This window comes from Heloderma suspectum, chromosome 1 (assembly GCF_057233095.1).
Source record: "Heloderma suspectum isolate Gila_16-S chromosome 1, 16-S_ref, whole genome shotgun sequence".
NCBI classification, from domain to species: Eukaryota; Metazoa; Chordata; class Lepidosauria; order Squamata; family Helodermatidae; genus Heloderma; species Heloderma suspectum.
In genome coordinates, this window is record NC_139458.1 from 424,142,010 (window position 1) to 424,166,628 (window position 24,619).

Consider the following 24,619-nt stretch of genomic DNA (forward strand, 5'->3'; position numbering starts at 1 on the left):
ATGCTATGAGAACCATTATGCCATCTTTAGGAGTTCTGCCCTCAGTTATCCATATTCCTCTTCTTGCCACATTCCTTATCCTTGCAAAATAAGATACAATTCCAAATCCTGCAAACACTTAAAATATTGAGACCAAAATCAAGAAAATGTATTTAAAAATACGCAAAAACATTTATTTGAGAACTTGAGCCATGCAATTGGGTCTTTCCAGATGTTTAGTATTTTTGGTTGCGAAGCACAAACAAAAGGATATAATGATTCACTTTTCTTGTACTTAACTTATACAGAAGGCTCTTGCTCTCGTATTTACATTTGGGCATCTTTTTAAGTAGTTCAACATGCAATAGCTTCTTACAATAGAAAGCATTTAAAACAAATAAAAGATGGTTCTCCATATATAAGCTATAGCAAGACTGCTGGACCTTTGGCCCATGGGCCTAATCCAACCACCAGTGCACCCCAATCTGGCTTGCACAGCCTCTTCAGTTCCTCCAAAGGGCAAGGCTTAGGCTCCAAGCACCAACCCCATGTGGAATCCCCTCAGAGGGAATCTCGGATCAGAAACAGCAGAGATGCGAGGCAGCCTGGACTTGGGACTCACCCATGCCGGGGAGAGTGGCTGCTCTTCCCTGCATGTGGCAAAGTCCCAAAGCCTCTCATCCCCACTGATATCTCTGATCTCAGAATGGAGATAACAACAGGGATGTGGGATGGCCTGGGTCCCTTTCTCCATGCTGGGAGGAGCCACAGTTCTGTGCCTCCTTCCAGCACAATGAAGAAGGGGCGATGACACAGGCAGGGCCACACCCCCTGACATCATCTTGCCCACGGTGAGCCTGGTGAGGGGCAATCCAGCCCCCCACCCCTCAACAGTTCTGCACCCCTGGGCTATAGCATAATTAGCCATTTAACATCTTACCTCTGTGAGATTATTTCTCTCTTGTGGTACAGATGAACAATCTACTAAAGGCACGAGAGTAGAAAATGTTGCAATAAACTGGAATGTGATCTAATGGAAGATGCAAAGAAAATTTCAGTGTACGTCAGTTATACCGAAAGCTAGCATTAAAAAAAATGTCATAAGGTTTGAGCTGTAAAATGTGAGATAAATCACAGGGTCAGTTCAGATGTTTGAAATCTTGCAAACCTGTATGTGTGGTGGGTCAAGAGGTCTGCCCACTCATCCCATACCTATGTATGCTGTATCACACACCTCATATACATGCTTGCACGCAATTTCCACCAATCATGTTTGCACATCACTCTAACCATGGTTAACTCAATGTGCATAACCAGGAATGAGCTGCAGCAAGCCTTGGGCTTGCGTGCACCCCATCCTCGATCTTCCACCAGTGCAGCTGAAAGGAGGATTTTGGAAGCTTTCACTTTCAGTTTACTCACAGTTATGTTACAATATAAGTCATCAAAACGTACACATTTTAACACTAATATGTGTGTGATTCCCTTCACCCTTACAATGCTGCTAAATCTGGGGTCCTTGGAGGGGGAGGCAGTGTAAGCCAGGAGATGGGGAGGTAGCATGCAACAACCTAGACTGGGGATGGGCAATACATGACCTGTGGACCATATGCGGCCTCCACTGTCCTCCAGTGTGACCCCATCACCACCCAATTTTTTTCTTTTTACTTGGGGAAAAAAGAGGAAAAGCCACAAAATGGACAAATTTAGCTTGAAAACAAGCTAAATTTGTCCATTTTAAGCTTCCATACCGTTGACTATGATTTAAGTGTGGCTTTCCCCTTTCTTTTGATGCACAGGGGTGGCGATGGAGCGGAGTATGGCGGGTCGGGGGGAGGAATTCTCACCCCAGAACCCCCTGAAGTTGCCCACCCATGCCCTAGATTGAGGAAGGGGTTGAAATATGGAAGGGCATATCGGGATGAAACGATGAAGCTGTGGAAATCTGGAGCCATATTCTGAAGTGACCAAAGATAGATCTGACTGTGCCATAGCACATGGAGGTTAATGTACTCACCATGCATTTGCTAAAGTCATTTGGATCCACACCAGGCAATGCTCTCATCAACAGAGGCAACATGTGCGTTCGACCTTCAGGAAATGACTTGCCCTCAGATACCAGGCTACGAGCTACTCCAATTACACAGCTTAAAGTGGCTGTGAGTTGATGAGGTTCTGTTAATGTCTCCAGTGCAGGGTATGTTCTATGTAAGTTTTGTGGGGGAGAAAAATTAAGAAAGGATTTTTTAAAAACTTGATGATGTATTTCTTGCTACAGACAATCAGGTAAGCTCTCCTACAAGGATATGTAAAATACCACCCTTGGAAGCCCTTCAAGCCCAGAATTAGGTTTCAGTGCTTTGCTGAAGTAATTGTTTGCATACACACTTCTTATGTATCAGCCACACCCCATATTGGTATATACACAGAATGATCAAGGTATATTCTTCATCATGCAGGTTTGAAGCAGTGTTTTCTAGGATGGATAATGCATAAAGGCCGCTTTCTATATGATATTAGAACCCAGGGTCATCCAATGAAGCTGAATGGTGGGAACTTCAGGGCAAACTAGAGGAAGTACTTCTTCGCATGCTGTATGTACATAGTTACACGAATGTACAGTTACACTATGAAAATCACTCCCACACGATGTAGCCATCAATTTGGAAGGCTTTAAAAGGGGACAAATTCATGGAGGGTAAGGCTATCAATGGGTGTTAGTCATGACACCAAGACAAGAGGTACCATGCCTCTGAATGAGGTTCAGTGAGGAACAACAGCAGGAGAGGGCTATTGCTCTCATGTCTGCTTGTGGGCTCCCTAACGGATCTGGTTGGTCACGGAAGTAAACAGGATGCTGGACTAGATAGGCCTGTGGTCTGATCCAGCAGGATTCTTATGTTCATTCCTACTGAATAAAATCAATCAGTTCTTTCCCTGGTTGGCCTGCTGCTCTGGCGATTGGCTGATATAACTAGGAAATCACAGCAGCATTGCTCAAGTCAAGCAGAGGTGAAGAATGGTGGGGATCTATGCTCTGCAAGGACCCCCTCTATTTTGCTCTGCCCATTGTACATGCTTCTGAGTGGGGGGCAGGGGTGTACAGGAAGCACCAAACTGTGCATGAGAAGGAGAATGCCTCTTCTCCCTGGCACAGATCTGCCTCCCTGCTACAAGGATTAACTGGCCTATGCCAAGGAAAAAGTTACCTTCCCACAAGAAGAAAATGTTAGAAGGAAGTGAAGCAGTCACCCAGGAGCAAAATGGAGCTAGGTCTAGAAATCACAGCCCCCTTGCTTTCCATTGCTCCTCCACTGCCCTCTCTACAGCCCTCCCCACTCAGTATGATTGTGATCTTTTATATTATATGATTTTGCATTTACTAGGACAATTTTTTAAAAGCTTTTGAAGGCAAAATTCTATTTTATTTATTTATTTACAATATTTATATACTGCTCCATATCTGGAACAGATTTCAGAGCAATGAACACAAAAAATAAAACAGTAAAATAATAAAAAGATTAAAACACCACATTAAAATTATACTTGTTTAAAAACACAATAACAATAAGGACCATAACTGGTCAATTAAGGAATGCCTCCTGGAAAGTGTTGTTTTCAGGAGGTGCCAGAAACAAAGCAGTGTTGGTACTTGCCTAACCTCCAGGGGCAGGAAATTCCAAAGAAAAGGGGCTACCATGCTGAAGGCTCTTCTCCTGGTGGACTCCAATTGGGCCATAGGTCCATGTGGAATCATCAGGAGCAAGCCCTCTGATGACCTCAGTGACCGGCAGGTTGGCAAGGAAGAAGGTGCTCTCTCAGGTATCCTGGTCCCAAGTTGTTTAGGGCTTTGTACACTAGTACTAAAACCTTAAATCTGGCCCGGTAGCAAATAGGCAGCCAGTGCAGTTCCCTCAGCAAAGGGGTTACATTATGGAAAGGGGCAGCTCCCAACAACGGCTGAGCTGCTGCGTTCTGCACTAGCTCCAGCTTCCAAAGTAGCCTTAAGGGCAGCCCTGCACAGAGAGCATTGCAGTAATTCAGTCTTGAGGTTACCAGCGCCTGTACCACTGTGGCCAAGCTATCCCTGTCCAGGAGAGACCATAGTTGGCAAACCAGACGAAGCTGGTAAAAAGCATCCCAAGCTGCCATGGCCGCTTGGGCTTCCAGTGACAATGATTGATCTAAGAGTACCCCCAAACTACAGACCTGATCTTTCAGAGGGAGTGCAACCCCATCCAGAACAGGCAATGATCCTATCTCCTGGACTCGGGGCTTCCATCTTGCCAGGATTCAGTTTCAGTTTATTGGCCCTACTCCAGCCCATTACTGAGTTCAGGCACTGGTCCAGTACTTGCAAAGCCTATGCGTATTTAGCCACTCCCACTTGCAGGAGAAGCCATTAGGCAACGTGCAACAGAACACTGCCTTGTTCTCAACAACCCACATTTTTTAAATGTTGCTGTTACGGATGAACCAGCCCGCTGTGTTTGTTCAATGTCTTGGCACTCCATGTTGGAAAGCAAGGCATTAACATTATAGTAATTCATTTGCAGGAGTTGTAACTAAATGCATATTTGTATCGTTTCATTCTATGAAATATAAAGAAAGAGAATGAAGACTGAATTTCAACCAAACATTCTACTAGCTATGCAATGCAACATTCAATATCAGCAAAATGAAGGTATGTTGCATTTGATCCTCTTTGGGACCATCCTAAAAACCTATGGGGAGGAAGGCTCATTGTGGTTCAGGAGATTTGCAGCTAATCCTAGGACTTGTGGGGGTTTTGGACAGCTGTTTGTACTGATATTTTTAACTATGTCTTATAGATATTGTAAGCTGCCACAAGAGAATATTTGAACCAGAATGTATTATGTATTTAAAACATATACAGCTAAAATAGGTGACTGCCATGTAAAGTAAAACAAGCAAGATGATTGTTTGTAGAACAGCATACACCTGAACAAACAAGCATAAAAAGGAAGTTCATTGTTCCTGAGCCAAACCTGAGCTATTCAGCTGTAGAAAGGGCAACACTTTAGGAGACCTTTTCTTGGCCATCTAAAAACTAGACACTTAATCACTTTTCCAAGGTCTACTAGAACTTACTTTTCAAGTACTGGTGGGATTACCAGCTCAGGACGCATTAGTGCAAGGTTCTGCAGAGCCTGGGCTGCCTCTAGGCTTCCAGTTTTGCTGAACATTGCCAGCAACACAGGTTGAATAATACATTCTACAAAGTCTGTTATGTCTTGGTCAGTAAGTTTATGGCTATCAGGCACAGGAGTAAGCCAAGTAATCTTCTTATAACGCTCACGATGCAATCTTCTCACAATGCTACTGGGTAGCCGCTGAAGTAGCTTCATTAGCTTGTTCTGCCAGCATACAAAGAAAGGCAACAGATTCAAGTTCAGTTAATAGAAGTAAGGAAAGCAGCAAAATCTATCTTTGTCCTCTGTATGTTTAGATTGTAAGTCCTTTGGGATATGGACCGCTCAATCCTGTTCTCTATACAGCATCATGTACATGGATGGAATCATCATCATCACCACCACCACCACCACCACCACCACCACTTAAAACCAGATTTAGCATGAACACTGTTTTACAGAAAAGCAGTTAAAGGGAAAAAAAGAGCATCAAGATTCCACCCCAACACAAACGTTTAGGTTCTTGATATCACGATCAGAAAAGGCGAAAAATGTGTACATATATATATCCTTACCAACCAGCGGCCATTATTTGAGGGGTGGTAAAAAGATGCAATGCCTTTGAATAACCCAGATAAGTGTTTCTGTACAAGCTTGCTTGGTCCACCCTGCCAAAAAAACAGAGATAACAAAGTTATTTGATACAACCTCAAGGAATACTAACAAGGCCACAATGCAATTTTAACATGCTCAGTTCTAATGGACCCACCCTTCTAAGTTATCAAAACTGCAGCCCCAAAAGGACTGCAAATATCTGAACTACAGAAGCTCCACTTTCAGAAATGCAAGTTTCCAATGTATAGGTTCATTGCAGGGCAGCTGTTTCACAAGGCACCAAAGCCCTTACAAACTAGTTGCAGTGCATGTAATTTTTCCTATCTAAAATTCCCGTTTAACAGTTTTACCTGTTGCACAGGAACATAGGAAGCTACCTTATACTGAGCCAGAACTTTGGTCCATCTAGCTCAGTATTGTTGACAGTGACTGGCAACAGCTCTCCAGGATTTCAGCAAGGAGGTTTTCCAGAACTAACAGGAGATGCTAGGGATCGGACCTGGGATCTTCTGCATGCAAAGCAGGTGCTCTACCACAGCCCATCCCCTGTTGATTTACCCCTATAAACAGTGTTCCACAAATATTACATTTGTTTAGTATTACTTAAAACATAGACAAAAATACCCATTCTCATGCTAACTGATCATTCACAGGTTCTCTGAAACAGCTGGAAGAGACTACTTTTTAAACACACATGGACACAGAAGACAAGGATATGCTCTCACAATCATCTACAGTAGAGATCAATAGCCACATAGCTTAATTTGGGCTTCTCAGCTATCTGACACTTTGCAACACCTTTCTTCGTCAAGCGAAGTAATTTTATCTGACCCCAGCAGCCCTACCACATTATGCTCAAGTTATGGTAAAAAGTTTTCTAACAGTTTCACTCATAAAGGAAAAGGTTATTTTCAAGTATGGCAAAACCAGAAATATTCCAACATCTTTCTTTGGTTTTGTAATGTGATACCCTGGGCATGCCAGAGGGTGTGAAGCTCTTACAGCTAACATGATGCTGAATTAGTTATAGAGGATGATCACCTATAATGGCATTGCTTTGTGTGGCAAGACATTTCCAGTGCCTGGGCCACTGTCTGGAGAATACAATGGGCTCTCCTGAGAAGCTAGCCATTACTTATTTACTTGACTTCTACCCCACCTTTCCAAAAAGAAAATGACACTCAGGGCGGCCATCCCAGCTCTTGTTAAACAGCACACCTTTATTTATTCTTGTGGTCTGGGGCCAGCCAAAGTATTGATCAGCTAGAAAAATGGAAGCATGGTTTAGTTAAATACATGTTTACATATAGTCACATAGGGATCCAGTGGAAACATACAGTAAACATGGATAATTGGGAGGTCTGAATGTCAACATTTGGATATTTGGGGAAGGGGAAGAAGAGTGTACACTACCATCATGGCTGTGATCCACATGACTGCATGCCCGATGTCGTAAGCATTAGTTAGAAATCTTGGAACCAACACCTGGTTGCTCCCCACTGGAAGATTCAAACTTCGCAGTATTCTGGTAAATATCTGCAGAAAAGGGAATTATGTAATTAATCAAAGTGTGTTATAAATGACATGGAATTTGATTTTTGTTACAAACTGCTATCTGAATACTGAGATATGCCATCTTAACACCCTGACCCACAAAGCACTCTGCCAGCAAGAGCTTTATTGAAGCGGATGGGTATTGTTGCTGCCACAGAGCTATTGTGGTGCTTTCAGCATAGAACTTCTGGAATATTTTCAGATGGGGAAAACACACTGCAACTTCATTTCAGAAAACTATGCACTGTCCTGTTTGGGTCATCGTGAAATTTCCCTCAATTTATGTATGTTAACCATTGCACAGCAGCTCCACATCGCTACAAAATGGTTAAGAACTTCTCACTGCTAGATGTACATCCCTATTGCCCGCCCCCTGCCCCCAGCATCTGGAAAACATCCACATAAAATTGTTGAAGAAATAAAGTCATGCCATGCCACCAGAAATTATCCTTTCAAATCAGTCAAGTACTGCTAAAGAAAACCCGCTCTCTCAGCAGTGGCCACTAAAACTCATGTTCCAGCTCCCAGCATTACTGGGTACACAGAGAAGCTTGGCAACAGCTAATGTATTTCAGAAGAGTTTTAAAGCTATGGAACAAAATGTTATAATTAATTAAGACTTGAAATGCTTCAAGGTTCAGGTTTTACAGAAATGATATAGGACAGACCAAAAGAACAAGAGATGCTGGTGGTCATTAAAAATTATGTAAGTACAAGTAGGGAGCCACAAACACCAGCAGCGGGTATGGGGGAGGAAGCTCCTTCCTTAATCTCTTCCACCCCCTTCATCTCGCTTTCTTTCCCATCCCTGTCACTCTCTGCAGCCCCTGGAGATCACATGTGTCTTCAGGAGCTCTATCTGCCATAGTTGAAAACAGGAGTCCTAGTTTTGGTTATCATGCTTTAAAGGAACTGGTAGAGTAGGGAACAAGCCCAAAAAAGTGGCAAGGGGGGCGGGGAGAGGAGAAACACATATAATCTCCATTATAGAGAAAAAATTTAAATCCAGTTGGGACTTTAAAAAAAACACAAGAGGGAAAAATAGTAGAAGGAGGGAGAATAAAAAACATTATTCCACCCCTTACAATAAAAGAAATTCAGGGCCAATCACCAAAATATATATCTCTCTCCATGGTATACTGCTTGTGAACCTCCGCAAGGTATAAAAGCTACAGGTGCTATCACCAAAGAAAATACTAAACTATAGCTTCTATAGTACAGAACAATCAAGTTGCTGTTTCTTAATACTCTTATTCCTTCTATTTTATTTATTTACTTATTTCATTTCTGTACTGCCCAATAGCCAAAGCTCTCTGGGCGGTTCTACTAATTAGACATTACCTTTGGAATATAGGGATCCCAGTTGATGTAGCCTATGTTATCAGTGGCCAGGCGTGCAAAAAGGTTGACTAGATGCTGGAAAAAAAGAAACCACAGACTACATCTTCATGACAAAGCACACATTTTCAGTGCAAGATTAACTCTAGCTAAAGTTAACAATTCTTTAGCATTAACTTCAGTGCAGACATTAGCACTAACACCATGGCTGCAGCTGAAAAGGGAAAGGAAAGAGTAGGGAGTTCCTGAAATCTTAACCATGGCTAATTGAGCAATGTTTTGTCTGCACCAGCCCAGAGAGTTAACACAATACAGATGTAAGAACTCTCAAACTCCCAAAGGACCCATTCTGATGCTTTGCTTTAGAGGCCTCTGATTAAATACAATTCAATAATGTTATGGTAAACACAAGAAGAGAAACCTTTTCCCATATTGCATGATTGCCCTGCATATTAAAAGGTGCTAAGTGGATCCCGGTGCACTGGTGTGATCTGAGAGAATTAGAAGTTAGAGCAATTATAACAGCCCAGGTTTAGACTTTCAGCCTGGAAAAACACCTGCATTCCAAAATGGCTACAAAAGGAAAATTGCACAGAAGACAGCAATTAAACAATGTCCAGCAAATAAAATGTGGGCTTGTTTATTCATTTGGTGAGAGGCCTCAAATTACCCCCAATCTTTCCTGGCACCACTAGTCCAGTTACCGAAATATCAACTCTATGGTAACTAGAAAAAAGAAACAGGAATACTTACCCCCTCCCATTGTGGAAGATTCTGAACTGAAACCCAGAGGCCTAGAAACTCCCCAATCCAGAGCCTGCAACATAATGAAATCAGGCCCACAGGTTTATCATTATGCCAAATCCATAACCAGTTAATAGAAAAACATTGTTCCCAACCTAATCGTCATAATTAATACTTAGTATTTATATAGCACTTTGAACACAAAGGGACTCACATACATCATCTCAGTATTACTAGTTCTCTTGCAGAGGGGTGGCTGACAGAGCAGCTTGCTTAAATCGATCCAGAGAATCTGTAGCTGAATTAAGATTTAAGCCAGGCGCTTCCAGGATCACAGTGCATACTCTTAGCCACAACACCAGACCAAAGGCTTCTGTGGAAGGTTAGACATTTTCCCTAGTCTCGTATTGAATGTCCTTCAAAAAATGGCCCAGAGAATCACTGTGACCTCCTACACCGGAGACTATTTCACTCCCTGGCATTTTTATTTCTCTTCCTACTCATATAATTTCTAAATCCACACATTGTTGGCTAATCAGAAGGTGATATTTTCTAGATGCACCAGCCTCCCATTATTAGGGATCCAGTATGGCTGGCATGGATCCCAATTACTGGATCCCAAATAATGGGAGGTTGGCCGACAGGAAGCTCTGGCGTGGGCTGGTCCATGAAGTCATGAAGAGTTGGAAACGACTGAACGAATAAACAACAACAGTGGCTGGCATGTCACCGTATCTGACAGAGCACATAAAGGTATTTTGCCGCAGTTTTGTTATGTACAGTTATATCTGCAGCTACTGGCCACAGAAGGTTGGAAGCAACTGCATAGGGCCGATTGGTGAATCAGTCACGGTACAGTCTGTCCCATCTGAAGGAAAAGCTAAACTTGAGGAAAGTTCAAAAGGCAAGTCACCTGCAAGCTAAGTGGAGAAATCACCACGGGGAGGCCAAATTTGCCTTCAGAGACCTAGAAAAGGGAATGATCAGGAACCAAACGAGTTACAGGAGGCCTCATATCTTGGGCAAATTTTAGCTGTTAGCTTAAATATATATAAGGGTATCATAATTTACTTAACACATTCAATTGCTTGAGAATTACTTGTTTTGATCCCAACCAGTAGGAGGCCATGCATTCATTCCCTTTTATAGAGATGCTGACATACCCAGGAAGCTCACAGATTTGAATCCATGGCTGGATGCCATGTATGTCAACTGAGGACAAGCTTCTCAATAGCCACTATCTAGGTTGTTCATGATGAGTAAGCATGTAACCAGGCAGGGAACCATTACAAAAGCTGGCTGTTGTTGTTTTTCCTTTTAGGCCACAAATGGCTAATGTAAGTAAGTGTGGGTACACGTGGGCTACTAACTATTTTGGGTTTATTTAACATACTTGTGGGCCACCTGTTCAGGTCAAACACTTCCAAGATGCCTTCTGACATACATTCACAATATAAAATCAATACAAATTTAAAACCATAGAAAATTATAGAAATACAACTGATAAAAACAAGAACCAACACTAATACTAATCACAAAAGGCATATAGTCTAATAAGAGTACAATCAGATAAATAGTTACAGACCACAGTAGCACCATATACACAGCAGCCCAAAAAGAGTCTCCGTGAAGAAAAGGCAGCTATAAACAAACAGGTCTTTAGAGCCTACTTGAACACCTGCAGTGGTGGGGCATTACATTATTTCAATTCATTCAAATGACCAGAATTCCACAGGTTTGGGGCTACAATCTAAAAGTCCCTTATGCCTACCAGTCTGATTGCTTGCACAAGCTTGATCTCTGAAGCTGATCTCAAAGTGCAGGCAATGTGAGATGGGTTAAGACAGTCCTTCAGGTAACCTGGTTCCAAACTGTATAAGGCTTTAAAAGGTTTTAAAACTAGCACTTTGAATTGGGCTTGAAAATGCACCAGCAACCAGGGCAACTGGTATAATATAGGTGTCCCATATTCTGACTACCTAGTCCCCAACAATATTTGGGCAGCTATTTTTGCACCAGCTGACATTCCCGAACTGTCTTTAAAGGCAGCCCCTGCAGAGTACATTAAAAAAGCTCAACCTGGATGTCGCTAATGCATGAGTAATTGAAGCAAAGTCTGTCTTCTCCAGATAAGAGTTGCAATGAGCACACCAGCCTAAATTAGTTTTTTTTAAAAAAACACTCCTAGGCAAACTACATACTTTGTCTTTCAAAGAAAGTGTAACCCCCATCCAAGACTGGTTACAAACCTCCATCCAGATCTGCTTTCCTACTCACAGTACCTCAAACCTGTCTGGATTAAACCTCACCTGGTTCACCCTCCTCCACCACAAAACCGGCTTGAGACCCCTTTTCAGAAGTTCCACGGCTTCCCTGGGATGTGTAGATGACACTTCTGCCCAAACCTCCAAATGACTTTCCCCAGCAGCTTCATGCAGTTGTTGAAAAGCACTGGGAACAACAGGGAACCTCGAGGTACCCCATAAGCCAAAGGCCAAGGAATGTAACAGATATCGCCCCAAAACCACCTTCTAAGACCAATCTTCCAGGAAAGACCAGGACATCATGCTTCCTAAGCCCAACCCAGATAAACAATCCAGAAGGATACCACGGCTGACAGTATCAAAAGCCACTGAGACATCAAGAAAAACCAAGATAGTTGTACGTCCCCCACATCCATTTCCCAGGATAAGTAATTTACCAGGGTGACCAAAGTGGATCTGTCTCAAATCCAGGCCCAAAACTGGATTGGAATGGTTGTAAATAATCAGCATCATCCAACAGCAGTTGGAGTTGAGGAGCCAACACATACTTCAGAATCTTGCTCAAGAATGGAGGTTAGAAAATGGGCAGTAATTATCCCAAACCGCTGGATCCAAACTTACTTTAATTAGAGCAACAGAGACCATACAACACCTCAGGGAGGCATTAACCACTCCAAAATCTTTATCTCCAGTCTTGGCAAATTTCAATAACCAGAAAGGGCAAGAGCCAAGAAAATACATGTTACGTCTCAATCCTCAGAGCAGTTTGTCCACCTTCTCAGGTTGCACAAGCTGAAAAGTCTCCATAACAATATGGCTAGACAGTGCTGTAGCTACATCCATCTCAGGCTTTATCAAAACTATGGCATCCAAGTAAGCACAGATACGGCTTTTTCCTCAAACAGTAAATTCGTCACAGTGGACCCTCAAAGTTTCTCACTCTTCCATCCTGAAGCCAGCACCAAGGAGACCCTTCACTACTGGAAAAAGCTTCACTGGATGACACTGAGCAGACTCAGTGGTGGTGGTGGTGGTGGTGGTGGTGAAGTAAGGTTTCTTCATCACCATCACCGCCACAGTATAAGACTAAAAATGGATTCTCACCTGTATCCAATCATATTTGTTATGAGTCTTCCACCATTTGAATTCTAGTCATCGACCCAGTCATTTCACCACCCTCAGGTCTTCAGAACACCAAGGAGGTGACATGGTTCTATGACTGGATTGAGGGAATTTGGGAGCGATCATATTGATATCCCAAGGCAACCCTCATTCCAAGCGGAGATGAAGGCCTCGGCAGGACCACCATTAAACTTGCAGGAAAATTCCCAAGACACCCAAGAAAACCATCCAGATTCATCTGTCTCTATGGCCGGACCATCAAACTCACCCCTCAACTGATGTAGAGGTTACAGGTAGCCTAAAGGTCAAACGTGATCGAGTAATGATCTGTCTGTGACAACTGGGTCATTATTGGCTCCCCATCCACAGACTATTTCCCATTAATCCAATACAGAAGCCCAGAACCAAAGTGTGCCCTGCCGCATGTGTTGGGCCAGATACAGTCTGAAAAGCAGATATTTACAAAGCTGATTAAGTATTTTTTAAAAAGCAGATGCAAGATGCTAGTAGTACAAAGACACTTTTCCATATATTTGTTCTTGCACCCAAAACTTAGAACCAGAACCCAGGACAACTAAATCCTGCTGACTGCAAGGGAGCTTACTTTGAAGGAAATGTTGTCATCCTGCGTGTCTCAGAAGCTAAAAGACCAGTAATGCAAGCTCATTACAGGTCATAAAAACAGAGCAAAGCCCCTAAGATATACAAACAGGGCACAGTAAATAAATAATGTGAGACACAGATTGATTATCTCAATAAAACAAATCTAATCCACATAGGAAAGGCAGGCCCCTGGAATTTAGGAAACCCAAATGTATGGTGATTGCTATGATGGGATGTGTTTTATCAGCATTTGCCACCCATAATGATGAAAGCAATCATTTATAAAGTTATGCAAGGAACTCAAGGATGGGACACAGTCCAGAGGGGAGGTGTTCTGTAAACAGGCACTTGAGTAAGTGTGGCTTAATATGACCTTGAAGTTATAAGCCCAAAGAAAAACCAAACTGAGGTATAAAGCCACTTAATGACGACACAAGGACAGACTGAAACAGCTTGTAGATAAATATGCAGCTGTCTCAATTCATGAGGACAGCAAATATGAAAAAGTTTGCTTTTTAAATGTTTATTATGCATAGCTGTACAGCTAACTCAGTCAACTCTGACTGTATTCAGTAGCTGCCATCAAGAAATTATCTTAATCTACCCAGCTTGATTTCCTTCTCTCCACTCCCTATCAAGCGATTTTGAAGAGAGACTTTGTTAATAAAGATTATTGTTACTGCCCAAAGACAAAATCATTTTTCAGGCTCTGCACAAGATTTCAACCTTCTTGGGAAAAGCAATCTGTTAAGAGGTCTATTGGGGGTGGGGGATGGGGGGGTCTCCTACTCATTCAGCTTTATTACTCTGAGCACACGCACATACGCAGACACACACACTCCCCACCTGTCAGCAATTCAGTTCTTTGTTCCCATCTGTCAAAGTAGTTGAAGATTCTTCAAAACGTAGCAAGAATAAACTATGCTTATTTTTAAGTTCACAGTTTAGGTAGACTGAGAATACAGTGTGATGGCTACCATACAATTCTAGAATCCATGGGCAAAATACAAAGAGTTTCTTTAAGCATGGCCAGCGTTTGAGCATACCTACTGAAGTTTTTGACTTGCATCCCCTTTGAATGGCAGGCCCTATGACATATCATAAACTGCTTTTGGGGGGGGGAATATATTTTTATTTATTTTATCTTTATAAATGAAATATACAATACCAAACATACCAACAACCTGATCAATACTAGAATCTCCCAACAATACAATATTCTGATGAGGACACCATAATAACAAAAAGAGGAGGAAAAGAAAGAGAAGAAAAAAGGAAAAAAGGCAAAGGGAGGAGGAAAGGAGGTGAAGAAAAAGGAAGAAGATTATTTCCCCCTGCTCTCCCTCTCCCTTAAAGAATTAAATTTAAACTCTACTACCCCCCAGCCTCCGATGCTATTCTATTTTACAAACTGTATCTATAACCTTAACAATCTTACAGTTTAATAAACAACTTTACATTTTAATATCATATCATCAATCTTTTATCCAAGAAACAGGTCTATAGTTCATTCCCAATAGCCTAGATTATTAATTATTATTATTATAATTTAAAAAAAGGAATATAGTGTTATATAATAATAAAACTTAAAATAAACCTTCAACAGTCAAAAATATATTTTATATTTTATACTAGATATATAAGTACACATTGTACCCTCAGACAATTAATTTAAATACAGCATACCATATCTATTTTGAAATAAAATATATAAAGAAAAGCAAGAAAAAACAAAAGATGAAAAAGAATAAGCGAATATATATATATATATATATATATATATATATATATAAAAAATCTTCTGACCTAGCCTGGATCATGTAGACTAAACACAAACAGTTAACAAAGCTTGTTTAGAGATTCCAGTTAATGGGGTTGTAACAGGAATCTCACGCATTTTTACATTCAACCATGCCTCCGCCATTTCATGATTTATAAACTTCTTCATCTGACCTTCAGACACGATACAAAGTGTAGCAGGATATTTTAAGTAATATTGTAAGTTCATTTCTTTTGCCATATTTTTTGCTTTGATAAATTGCCGTCTTTTACTCGCCACCTCTTTGATGTAATCTGGAAATAACATAACTTTATCTTGTTTCCAGGAAAGGCTTCCACCCTCTCTTGCCAAATGCAGGATATAATTCTTTGTGGAGACTTTTGCAAACTGGACTATGATGGTATAGTCAGTCCCTTTCGCATTTGGCACATGAAATGCCTGCTCAATATCAAGTAAATCAGATGGGATAGGGAGTATCTCATGCAAGTTTATCCACAAAAATAGGCAATTTTACATCATTACACAGATTTTTAATCCCAATAATACATACGTTAGATCTTCTCGTGAAGACCTCCAGTTGAGAAATTCTGTCAGAGGTATGTTTAAAACAAATTTGTGTCGAAGTTTCATTCACCGCTACTCAGTCTTCTAGCTCACTAATTCTCGTCTCCATTTTTTGCCATGATGCATTAATTAAATCGACGGCTCCTTGCAAAGCAGTGATGGAATTTTGGATTAAATCCAAACTTCTGGCTTGCTCCGTAAATTGCGAAGATAAAGTCTTTATCAGAGTAACTAATTCCCCTATATCTTCTGTTTTCAAAACTTTTGACACAAGAGGTACAGGGGGAGTTGGCGGTGAAGCCATCCCCTTTCTTCTCCTCGGTGCATTCATGTTTCTCTCAGACAGATCTTACAGGTCCTCAGATGTTCTCAGATGTTGTTAATATTTCTTAAATCATCCCACAGGAGTTGTTGATATTTCTTGAAGCATATATTATTATGGAACTCGTCAGCCCCGTTTTCTCCTATGAAATAGGAGTCTCATCACAGCTTTTTGCGTTGGTAAAACTCTGGGGAGATAATCCTGGAATCCAGCCCCCCTACTATCTCGAGGGGGGTAATTTTCTCCAAGATGTTGTCCAGATTCCACCTTGCCCCCCCTTTAATTCCAGGGGAGAGATGAAAAGGTTTTTCAACCTTTTAAAAAGCTGTTTGAGAAAGCTCCCACGGAAGCTGCCAGAGCAATATCAGTTCCAACCGGAAGTCAACATATCATAAACTGTTTTTGAACACACACACACCTTCAAAAGAAGGTTGTCCTGTGGCATGGAGGACTGCTATTTGTGAAACCCACAGCTCCCTTGGACACAACTAGTCATGCAGATATTTGGATCCAGTTCTTTAAATTTGCTTGACCGACAAGATTTAAAAGACCCACAAATCATTCATTATATATTTTATCATTCCTGAAAATATTACAGTGCTGACAAAAGACACATTACGCTAAGTGTTCCAGTGTGGAAAGCCAAATCATAATGTGCCAAACCTATATATACACACATGTCAATGACAAAAACCTAACTAATCAAAGCAGTGCCAGCTCCAGGATTCTGGGAGCCTTTGAGCAAAGCTCCTCAATGGGCCCCTTTAGCCTGGAAGAGGTAAGGCATACAGAGTTCTCTCATGCTGCCTCTGACCTTCCATGGTGCAACCTGCAAAATAGAGAAGGTGGTGCAGTTGGTAAATGCCCAGCCTCAACTCCCACTAGAGACAGGATCTGGAGCCTGAACCAAAAGACTAGAAAACAATAGGCTTGATCTGCTTAAGCCTCAAGGCTCCAATATGATTGGGCACCAGAATAAACTATTTATCAGAGTTAATACATCAAAATAATGACGTTCCAGTATCAGAATTCTTGGTACCAGCACTTTAGGAAGAATTGAGTCAGGCAGTACTGTTCACTATAGACACTTCATCAGTTTTCCACTCAAATAATTAGAGCTTTAAATGATAAAATTACAGTAACAATTATATGAGAGCTAATTCTGGAAAAGCAACTCTCAGGCAAACTGGTAAGATCATGCCCCTTACAATCTGACATTCAAAATACAATTATTAAGACAGTAGAATAATACTGCAGTTTATTACATGTGTAATACTAGCCACCAATTAACAAGCAACAAGCTTTCCATGAGATAGATCATTCTGTGAAAATACTGAAGTGCTAAGACCAACTTACTTGAAACCTTTGTGGTGGAGTTCTGGAGGAAGAGTAGTAGGCAGAAACAGTTCAAAGTAAGTGATGGCCTTCTGCATGGTAACATCAAAGGGACACATTAACGGACGCCATTCATCTAACATCTCTGCTGTGGCATTTTCTGGAAAATACCTAAAGAGGAGAGGGATACATTATCCAATGTGCACAAACAGTACTTCAGCAACATATAGTTAAATGCATGGAATTCACAGCCAGAAGATGCAGGAATGGCCACTAGTCCAGATGTCTTCAGACAGAATCATGGAAGATAGATACGTAGAAGCTATTTGCCATGAAAGCTAAATGACCCTTCTGTGTACAGAGGCAGGATGCTCTGACTACTGGAAACCAGGAGACAAACAAGAGAAGGACATCACAGGTCCTGATTGTGGCCTTCCTTACAGTATTTTGCTGCCTGTTGTTGGAAATCAAACACTATTCTAGATGTACTGATGCAGTAAAACAATTCTGATGGTCTCATCAGTACAGGGGGATTTGGACCAAAAAAAAAAGAACAACCTTCATACATTAAAGGAATGCAAAAGGGAGTTGTGGGGCCACGTAGACTAGTCATGTCCCCCCGCCCCGCTGTGCCCAGCAGCTAAGACCCCACCAGTCGAACGTCTGGCAAGTGTGAGAAAGGGCATGGAGCTCCTCCACATGAGGGGGGGTATTCTGATTAGCCCAGAGTTCCCCCTCTTGTGGAGGCTTATACTCATGTATCTTCACATGCATAGAGCCCCTTCTCATGCTGATCAAATATTTATTTATTTTAGTTGTCACATTTCTATACCGCCAAATAGATAGGAAATGTGGCAACTAGGTACAGCCCCTCTCCTCCCCTCAAAATGTGAGCAGTGTTCGTTGTTGTTGTTGTTGTTCAGTCGTTCAGTCGTGTCCGACTCGTTACCATAAACCTAATGGGGCAGACAATAAGGGAGGGAAAGAATTCACTTTCCTAACTTGATCTTTGTTCAACTTTTTAAATTAAAGCTATAAATGATTAATAAAATGGCAAGTGCTAGTGACAATTTCAACACAGTTATAATTTATTCCATTGATAATAGGCCAGTTTACATGACACTCACAATATTCTTTATGCACCAACTCCTAAATTATAGGGGACAGAACAATAGAATGCTCTCTTTGGGGACAGTCCATCAACTACAATCCATCAATAGAAACAGAAACAAGCTTATCTCCTTTTGCGTTACTGTCCCCAGAACTCACTGAAGTTGAGTTCTCACTGAACTCACCTCGCAGCCCATCCACAAAGCTTATAGTGTCTCTGGGGAAGTACTGCTCAAAACTTGTCCAGATCACCTAACAGTGCTGAAATCAAAGTCAACTGGAAGAAATGCTATCTATAAGGTTAGTATAATGCAGATTATTTGATTTCAGATGCATGCAAATGGCAAGTTCTGCAATTCCAACTGCTTCCCCACTGTGTGTGTTATTCTATTTTAAAGAGTCTATTAAAACGATGCAGGAGACATCTTGGGGCCATGATTACAGAACGATAGATTCATAGAACAAACAAGCTCAAAGGTCACCAAGTCCAACCACCTGTCCCAGCACTTCCATTTAGGAATGTGATGTGGGCAGTTCTCAACCAGGGGAGGTTTCTAAACAATTTTATATCAAGTATGTTTACACCATAGCCAACATATTTGTTAACCACAAATAACTATATAGCCTTCACAATTGAGCAACTAAGACCGGGGACTGGGGTGGGGGGAGAGGGGGACAAAAAACTTGCACAATTTAAACTCTCAGGAATCTATTCCCATCCAAAAGTTGCAAGAATTTAAAATATACCATCCATAGCCATTTAAGCACACAAGATTCCTGTTGCTGGCTACAGATGGCAAAGGCCCATGAACACACAGGATTTTCCCCCTTCCATAAAAGGCCAGTAGGGAAGTCCCGCATGCATGCAGGGCTGTCTTGCCATCTATGACTTCACAGAGAAAAAAATATTTAAGCAGTACATAAAGGCTTTCAAAAGTGTCAAAATACTTACGGTCGACAGTTTTTCACAAGGGTTTTCAAAACGCTTTCTACAGAGCTAAAATGAGAAAAAAGGAGAAAGGTTAGATAAATTACATCATCCTATTTCAAGTGAAGCAGATTAAGACAACTACATGATTGTACAAAGTCTAAGATGATATTGATGCAATTAGACACCATCTGTGTACATGCAGCAGTTAATCTTCCTTTACGATGCAGACCTAATTACAAGGATTAAAACTGATTTGCCTGATTCCTGACTTTGTTCTTTACTTCTCCTTGATTATCTGCTGAACCACATATGGAAATAACCACCAGTATGTTCTGCACTAAGTAGCTGAGCCACTATCACTGTATCAGAGTTTGAAAGTAAGCAAGACTAAAAAAAATCTCACAATAGTCAATAAAGCTCCAAGATACAGTATATAGACTAAAATGCATCCTACCTGCAAACTTTTCATATTTTGTCCCTGTTAATATACATGCCTTGAGTTATTTATTTATTTATTTATTTATTTAATTTTAAACATTTCTGTCCTGCCCTATATCATTAAGATCTCAGGGCAGCATACAGATAAAGTCAATGTAAACAGTATAAAACAATAATAAACACCTAAAAACATATTAAACTATTAAACAAGCTAAAACCAGTTAACATCTAAAACAGTTAAAACAATGTGCTAGGGAATGCCTTTAGCCCTCAAATGCTCTGGTAAAAAGCCATGTTTTTACTTGGCATCAAAACAAAACCAATGTCTCCACCAATTGGGCCTCCAAGGGGAGGGTATTCCACAACCAGGGTGCCACAGCAGAGAGTTATTGCATGTTATGAATATTATGTGTAAAGAAGCCATCCCTAGGAACTGATGATTGTAGTAACTATTGACTGGTCACAAATACCCCGTTCTGGGCAATGTGCTCAAACAGTGGCAGCAGCTCAACTCCAGACCCTCTTGGAGAATGCAGATTATCTGGACTCATTTCATTCTGTTTTCCAGTCCAGATTTGATACAGAAAACTCTCAGCATCTTGACAAACACTATCCTTCTGGACCAGCTATATGGACTGGAGGCACTGTGCTTCAGTAATATTGCTTCTACCTAATGGGCAGGTTTGAAACGGTGCTGCCGGGAGAAATTCTGCCCTTTCTCATGGCAATTTTGTATGGAGTTCCACAGGGCTCTATTTTCTTCCTTATGCTTCTTACATCCTACACTAGGAGTGGGCAACACATGGCCGACAGGCTGAGGTCCCCAGCCTTTTTTGCGGCCCCCAATGCTCCTCCACCACCTCATTTGCCACTGAAATTCAACAGCAAGGCAGCAAAAAAGGTTTGATTTTTCCTTGTCTTGGGGAACACATGTAGCAGTTTGCTGCTGAAATTCAGTGGCGCAGCAACAAGAAAGGGCTGGTTTGTCCTTGTTTAAAGGGAAAATTGCCCCTTTTTGCTGCTGTGCTACCAAATTTGGCAGCAAATTCAGCAGCCGGAGGGGGGGGTAACCCCCAGTGAGTTCTGAAGGCAGGAAATGGGCTCCCGGACCTCTGGAGGTGGCCCACTCCTGTCCTACACAAAACCAATGGGAGAAATAGTCCAGAAATTTGGGGCATAGTGTCATCAATATGCTAGTAACACCCAAATTTTTTTCACCTTTTCATCTGGTTCAGATAGGGCAGTGGATGACTTGCATGTATTCCTGCTATCAGCAGTGGGATGACTGACAGTTAATAAACCAAAGCTTAATCTGGATAAGACAGAAGCCTTATTTGGGCATTCAGAATCTGTGTAGAATAAACACCTGAGAAGGAGGGCTCTAACCCCCCAGCCCCCCTCCCTGTGCATTTCCATCACCCTGTAGGTTGATGGTCTGGAGAGGGGCACCTTCTGCATCTGTGGAGGCACTCCACGCGATTCAGAACCCTGATTTTCCAGGAGGCGCTTCTCTTCATGAGTACAGGGTGATGGAAATGCATGAAGAGGGGGGCAGGCCTAGTATGCTCCTTCTCCTTGTGTATTTGTTCTACACAGATTCTGAACAGCCGTATAGGACTAGAGATACTGCAAGTGAGGACCAGGATGTTAAAGCTCACCTTGTAGCAGATGGGGTTACACTCCTCCTTAAGGAGCAGGTTTGTAGCTTGTTGTTTTGTTGTCAACTACACGACTCACTGTGGATCTTGCCACAGTGACCTTGCCACTCTTGAAACATCAGAGTCACTGAGGCTTCTCCAACCTAGTGCCCTCCAGATGTATTGGACTATAACACCCATTATCACCAGTCAGCATGGCCACTGCTGTAATGCATTAAGCACTGGTCTACCTCTGAAATATTTGGAAACTTCAACTGGTTCAAAATATGGTGGCAATGTCATTGACAGGACCTGTCACCCTGATCACATTATCCTAATACTAGCCAACAGACCCGGTTTTGCATGGATTAGAATTGTCTTTACCTTGATACAGCGAAGTCTTCAAGTACATCTATGCAACTGTCAAGCTGGACACTGTGCACCCACCCCATTTGAGTGAAGCCACACCTACTGGCACTCTTAGGCACAGCCCCTGCCATGGTGCACCCCTACAGACTCCTGAGGAAGGGGTGTGTCCACTCTATTCCCCTGAGGGGGGAACCCAGCGGGACGGGGACAGGCCTATAACTCTGTCCTTCAGCCTACTAATCTCCCCTAGTTTCAACTTCTATGGACGACAAAGCTATGTGCTGTTTAGGAAAGTCTGCACCTAGTGGCTGAGTACGTTACTGCAGGCTCCAACCACACGGACACATTTAAATTAACACATTTTAAGAACAAAATAATCCCGAAGGGCACACCCCTAGGGTCCCCTTAGTATGCATACCAGGCTTTAAGCATCTAGATTTCACAGTGTTTGCACTATGGCACTGACAGATGGACAGAGACACATCCTCTTTTATTATTATGGATTGAAAAAAATATACCTTAGTAACCTGCATGTTTCTGCCCAATTCTAAGTGTCGATTTGACTTTTAAAACGTAAATGGTTTGGGACCAATGTATCTTAAGGAGTGTCTCCTCCCATATGAACCTGCTCATCCACTGAAGTAATCAATGGAGGCCCTGCCCTGTGTGTCCCTGCCTTCAGAAGTGAGGATCGTAGTGACTAGGAGGCCTTCTCCATTTTGTTGCCACACCTCTGCCATACTTCTGGATTGCCCTCCCCAGAAATTCAAATGTCACCATCATTGCTTCATTTAGAAAGCAAATAAAAATCTTGTTTTCTCTCAGGTGTCTAACTTATTGTTGCTATTAGTTACTGCTCCTTCATCGGTTTAATTCTGCTATGTTTAGCAATTGTTGGATTTCTGGTTTTATATTTTTATATGAATACATAAAAATTAATATTGAATTGATCATTTACTTATTTTAAGTAAGCTGCCTTGGACATCAAACTATGGAAAGGCAGTATACAAATGCTTAATACATTAATAAAAACAAAACTGCTTGCCAGTTTTTCTAGGATTTTTAATTAGCTCATTTTCGGGGGTTTCTAACTAGGAGTATTCGTACACTATAGGCATCTGTTGTTTCTGTTCAATAAGTATTAAAAACATGCAATTTCCCTTTAAAAGTACAGATTTTAGCCCTAAAATGGCTTCTTTCTCATAGAAACAATAGAGAAAAATAAGCAACTTCCTCAGGACATAATCATGATTATCATTACCATTAATGTAATGATACAGATCTATATTGTATTGCACTTGTGACTGAGTTGCAATATTCTGCTGCTTAGCACACGGGGCCATTTTTGATACAGCTTGTCTGAGCAAAGGGAAAACTGTCATTTTGGCTGGGATTAAAAGTCCACACAGAGATTCTGGGAGTTAAAGAAGATAAGGGACAAAGTGCCCAGAGGCAACCAGGCTGAAAGAAGGGTTCAGGTGGAAAGCCCTTTAACAATAGGTCAACAATTTATGGCTGGCTTTACTGGCCAACCCAAAAATTGTCACAAAGACACCCTGAGAATAAGCAATGAATTGAGAAAGAAAACCTGAAGTAAGACAAGGGGTCTTGTCTCTGACGTTGTGCTACATCTCTAAAGCACAGCACAAGGTCAGGAGGAAATTTCCTGCTTCCCTCTCCAGCTCTAAGCTTGGAGCTGGGGGGAGAAAACAAGCCACCACCCTCAACAGCTCAGAGCTGGAGGGAGGGCAGATGCTTGCTCTGCCTCTGTGCCAAGTTGGCACTCCAAACTCAGAGCACCTGATCAGCACACACACCTCTGCATCCCCAGTACAGTTCCAAGCTGGAGACGGGAAGCAGAGGTACATCGGCTTGCTCTGACAAGCAGATGAAGCCCAGGACTTAGCAAAGCCCAGCTACCCCCTCACTATGGTAAGGGGTACAAGTGAGATTATTGAACTCTGAGAATAAGCAATGAGTTGAGAGAAAAAAGCACGAAGGAAAGGTAGGTGGAGAACAAGGCCTGAAAAAAAGGGCAGAGGAAAGAAAGGTCTGAGGCAAGGCAATGAAGAAATGCCCAGTGTTAAGGTCAGGAGGAGATGTATGCTATGAGGGGAGGATAGGTAAGCAGGCATATTGATGTTTATGACACAGTAGCAACTTGGCAATAGTGCACCATACCCTAGTCTTATTGCGAATACAGAAGAAACTGAGGGATTAGAGTGATTTTCGGGGGGGGGGCAGCGAGAGAAGAGAGGGTGGGTACCAATAAGACTGCAGCAAGAACATTGTGCCTCGGATGAAAGGAGGGGCACAGCAGATGCAGCAACATCCATGCAGCCAAGACCAGTAGGCTGTTTGAAATTATGCATACGTTCAAACTCACAAATTACTCTTTAGGGAGAGGTCTACCAAGCAAAAACTTTAGAAATCCACATTGACTTTCAAAGCAAAGAATAGAAGTGCATCTTGTTACACCCACGTTGTTGTTGCTCTGAATAACAACGGATCAAGAACGTGCAGGAGCTAGCAGCATTTTAAACAGCTCGTTGGCACAACTGATCTTATGTCACCTTACTCCTGTGTATCTCATGCCATAGTACCCACGTGCCTATAAACACGATCTAGGAGGGACATGAGAAGAGCTTGGATCTCCTGCAGCAGCTGACTGCGCCTCATCTGTCACCATAGGACTGAAGAGTAGGAATCCTGCCTCCTCTCACTCTTCTAGTGCGGCTTATAAACACCAAATCCTAGAAGT

General features: G+C 41.8%; 1 protein-coding gene across 1 annotated transcript in view; it reads right to left on the reverse strand.

Moving 5' to 3' along the window:
- The window catches only part of PSME4 (proteasome activator subunit 4), a 106,939-nt gene that overhangs the window by 54,987 nt on the left and 27,333 nt on the right, over positions 1–24,619 (reverse strand). The window contains exons 4-12 of the mRNA XM_084829244.1: positions 19,436–19,480; positions 17,395–17,544; positions 9,393–9,456; positions 8,643–8,717; positions 7,161–7,283; positions 5,708–5,800; positions 5,092–5,357; positions 1,997–2,183; positions 920–1,009 (exon numbers count right to left, since the gene is read on the reverse strand). Of these exons, the coding sequence (XP_084685370.1) occupies positions 920–1,009; positions 1,997–2,183; positions 5,092–5,357; positions 5,708–5,800; positions 7,161–7,283; positions 8,643–8,717; positions 9,393–9,456; positions 17,395–17,544; positions 19,436–19,480 (1,093 nt within the window). The remainder of the gene's footprint in view (positions 1–919; positions 1,010–1,996; positions 2,184–5,091; positions 5,358–5,707; positions 5,801–7,160; positions 7,284–8,642; positions 8,718–9,392; positions 9,457–17,394; positions 17,545–19,435; positions 19,481–24,619) is intronic.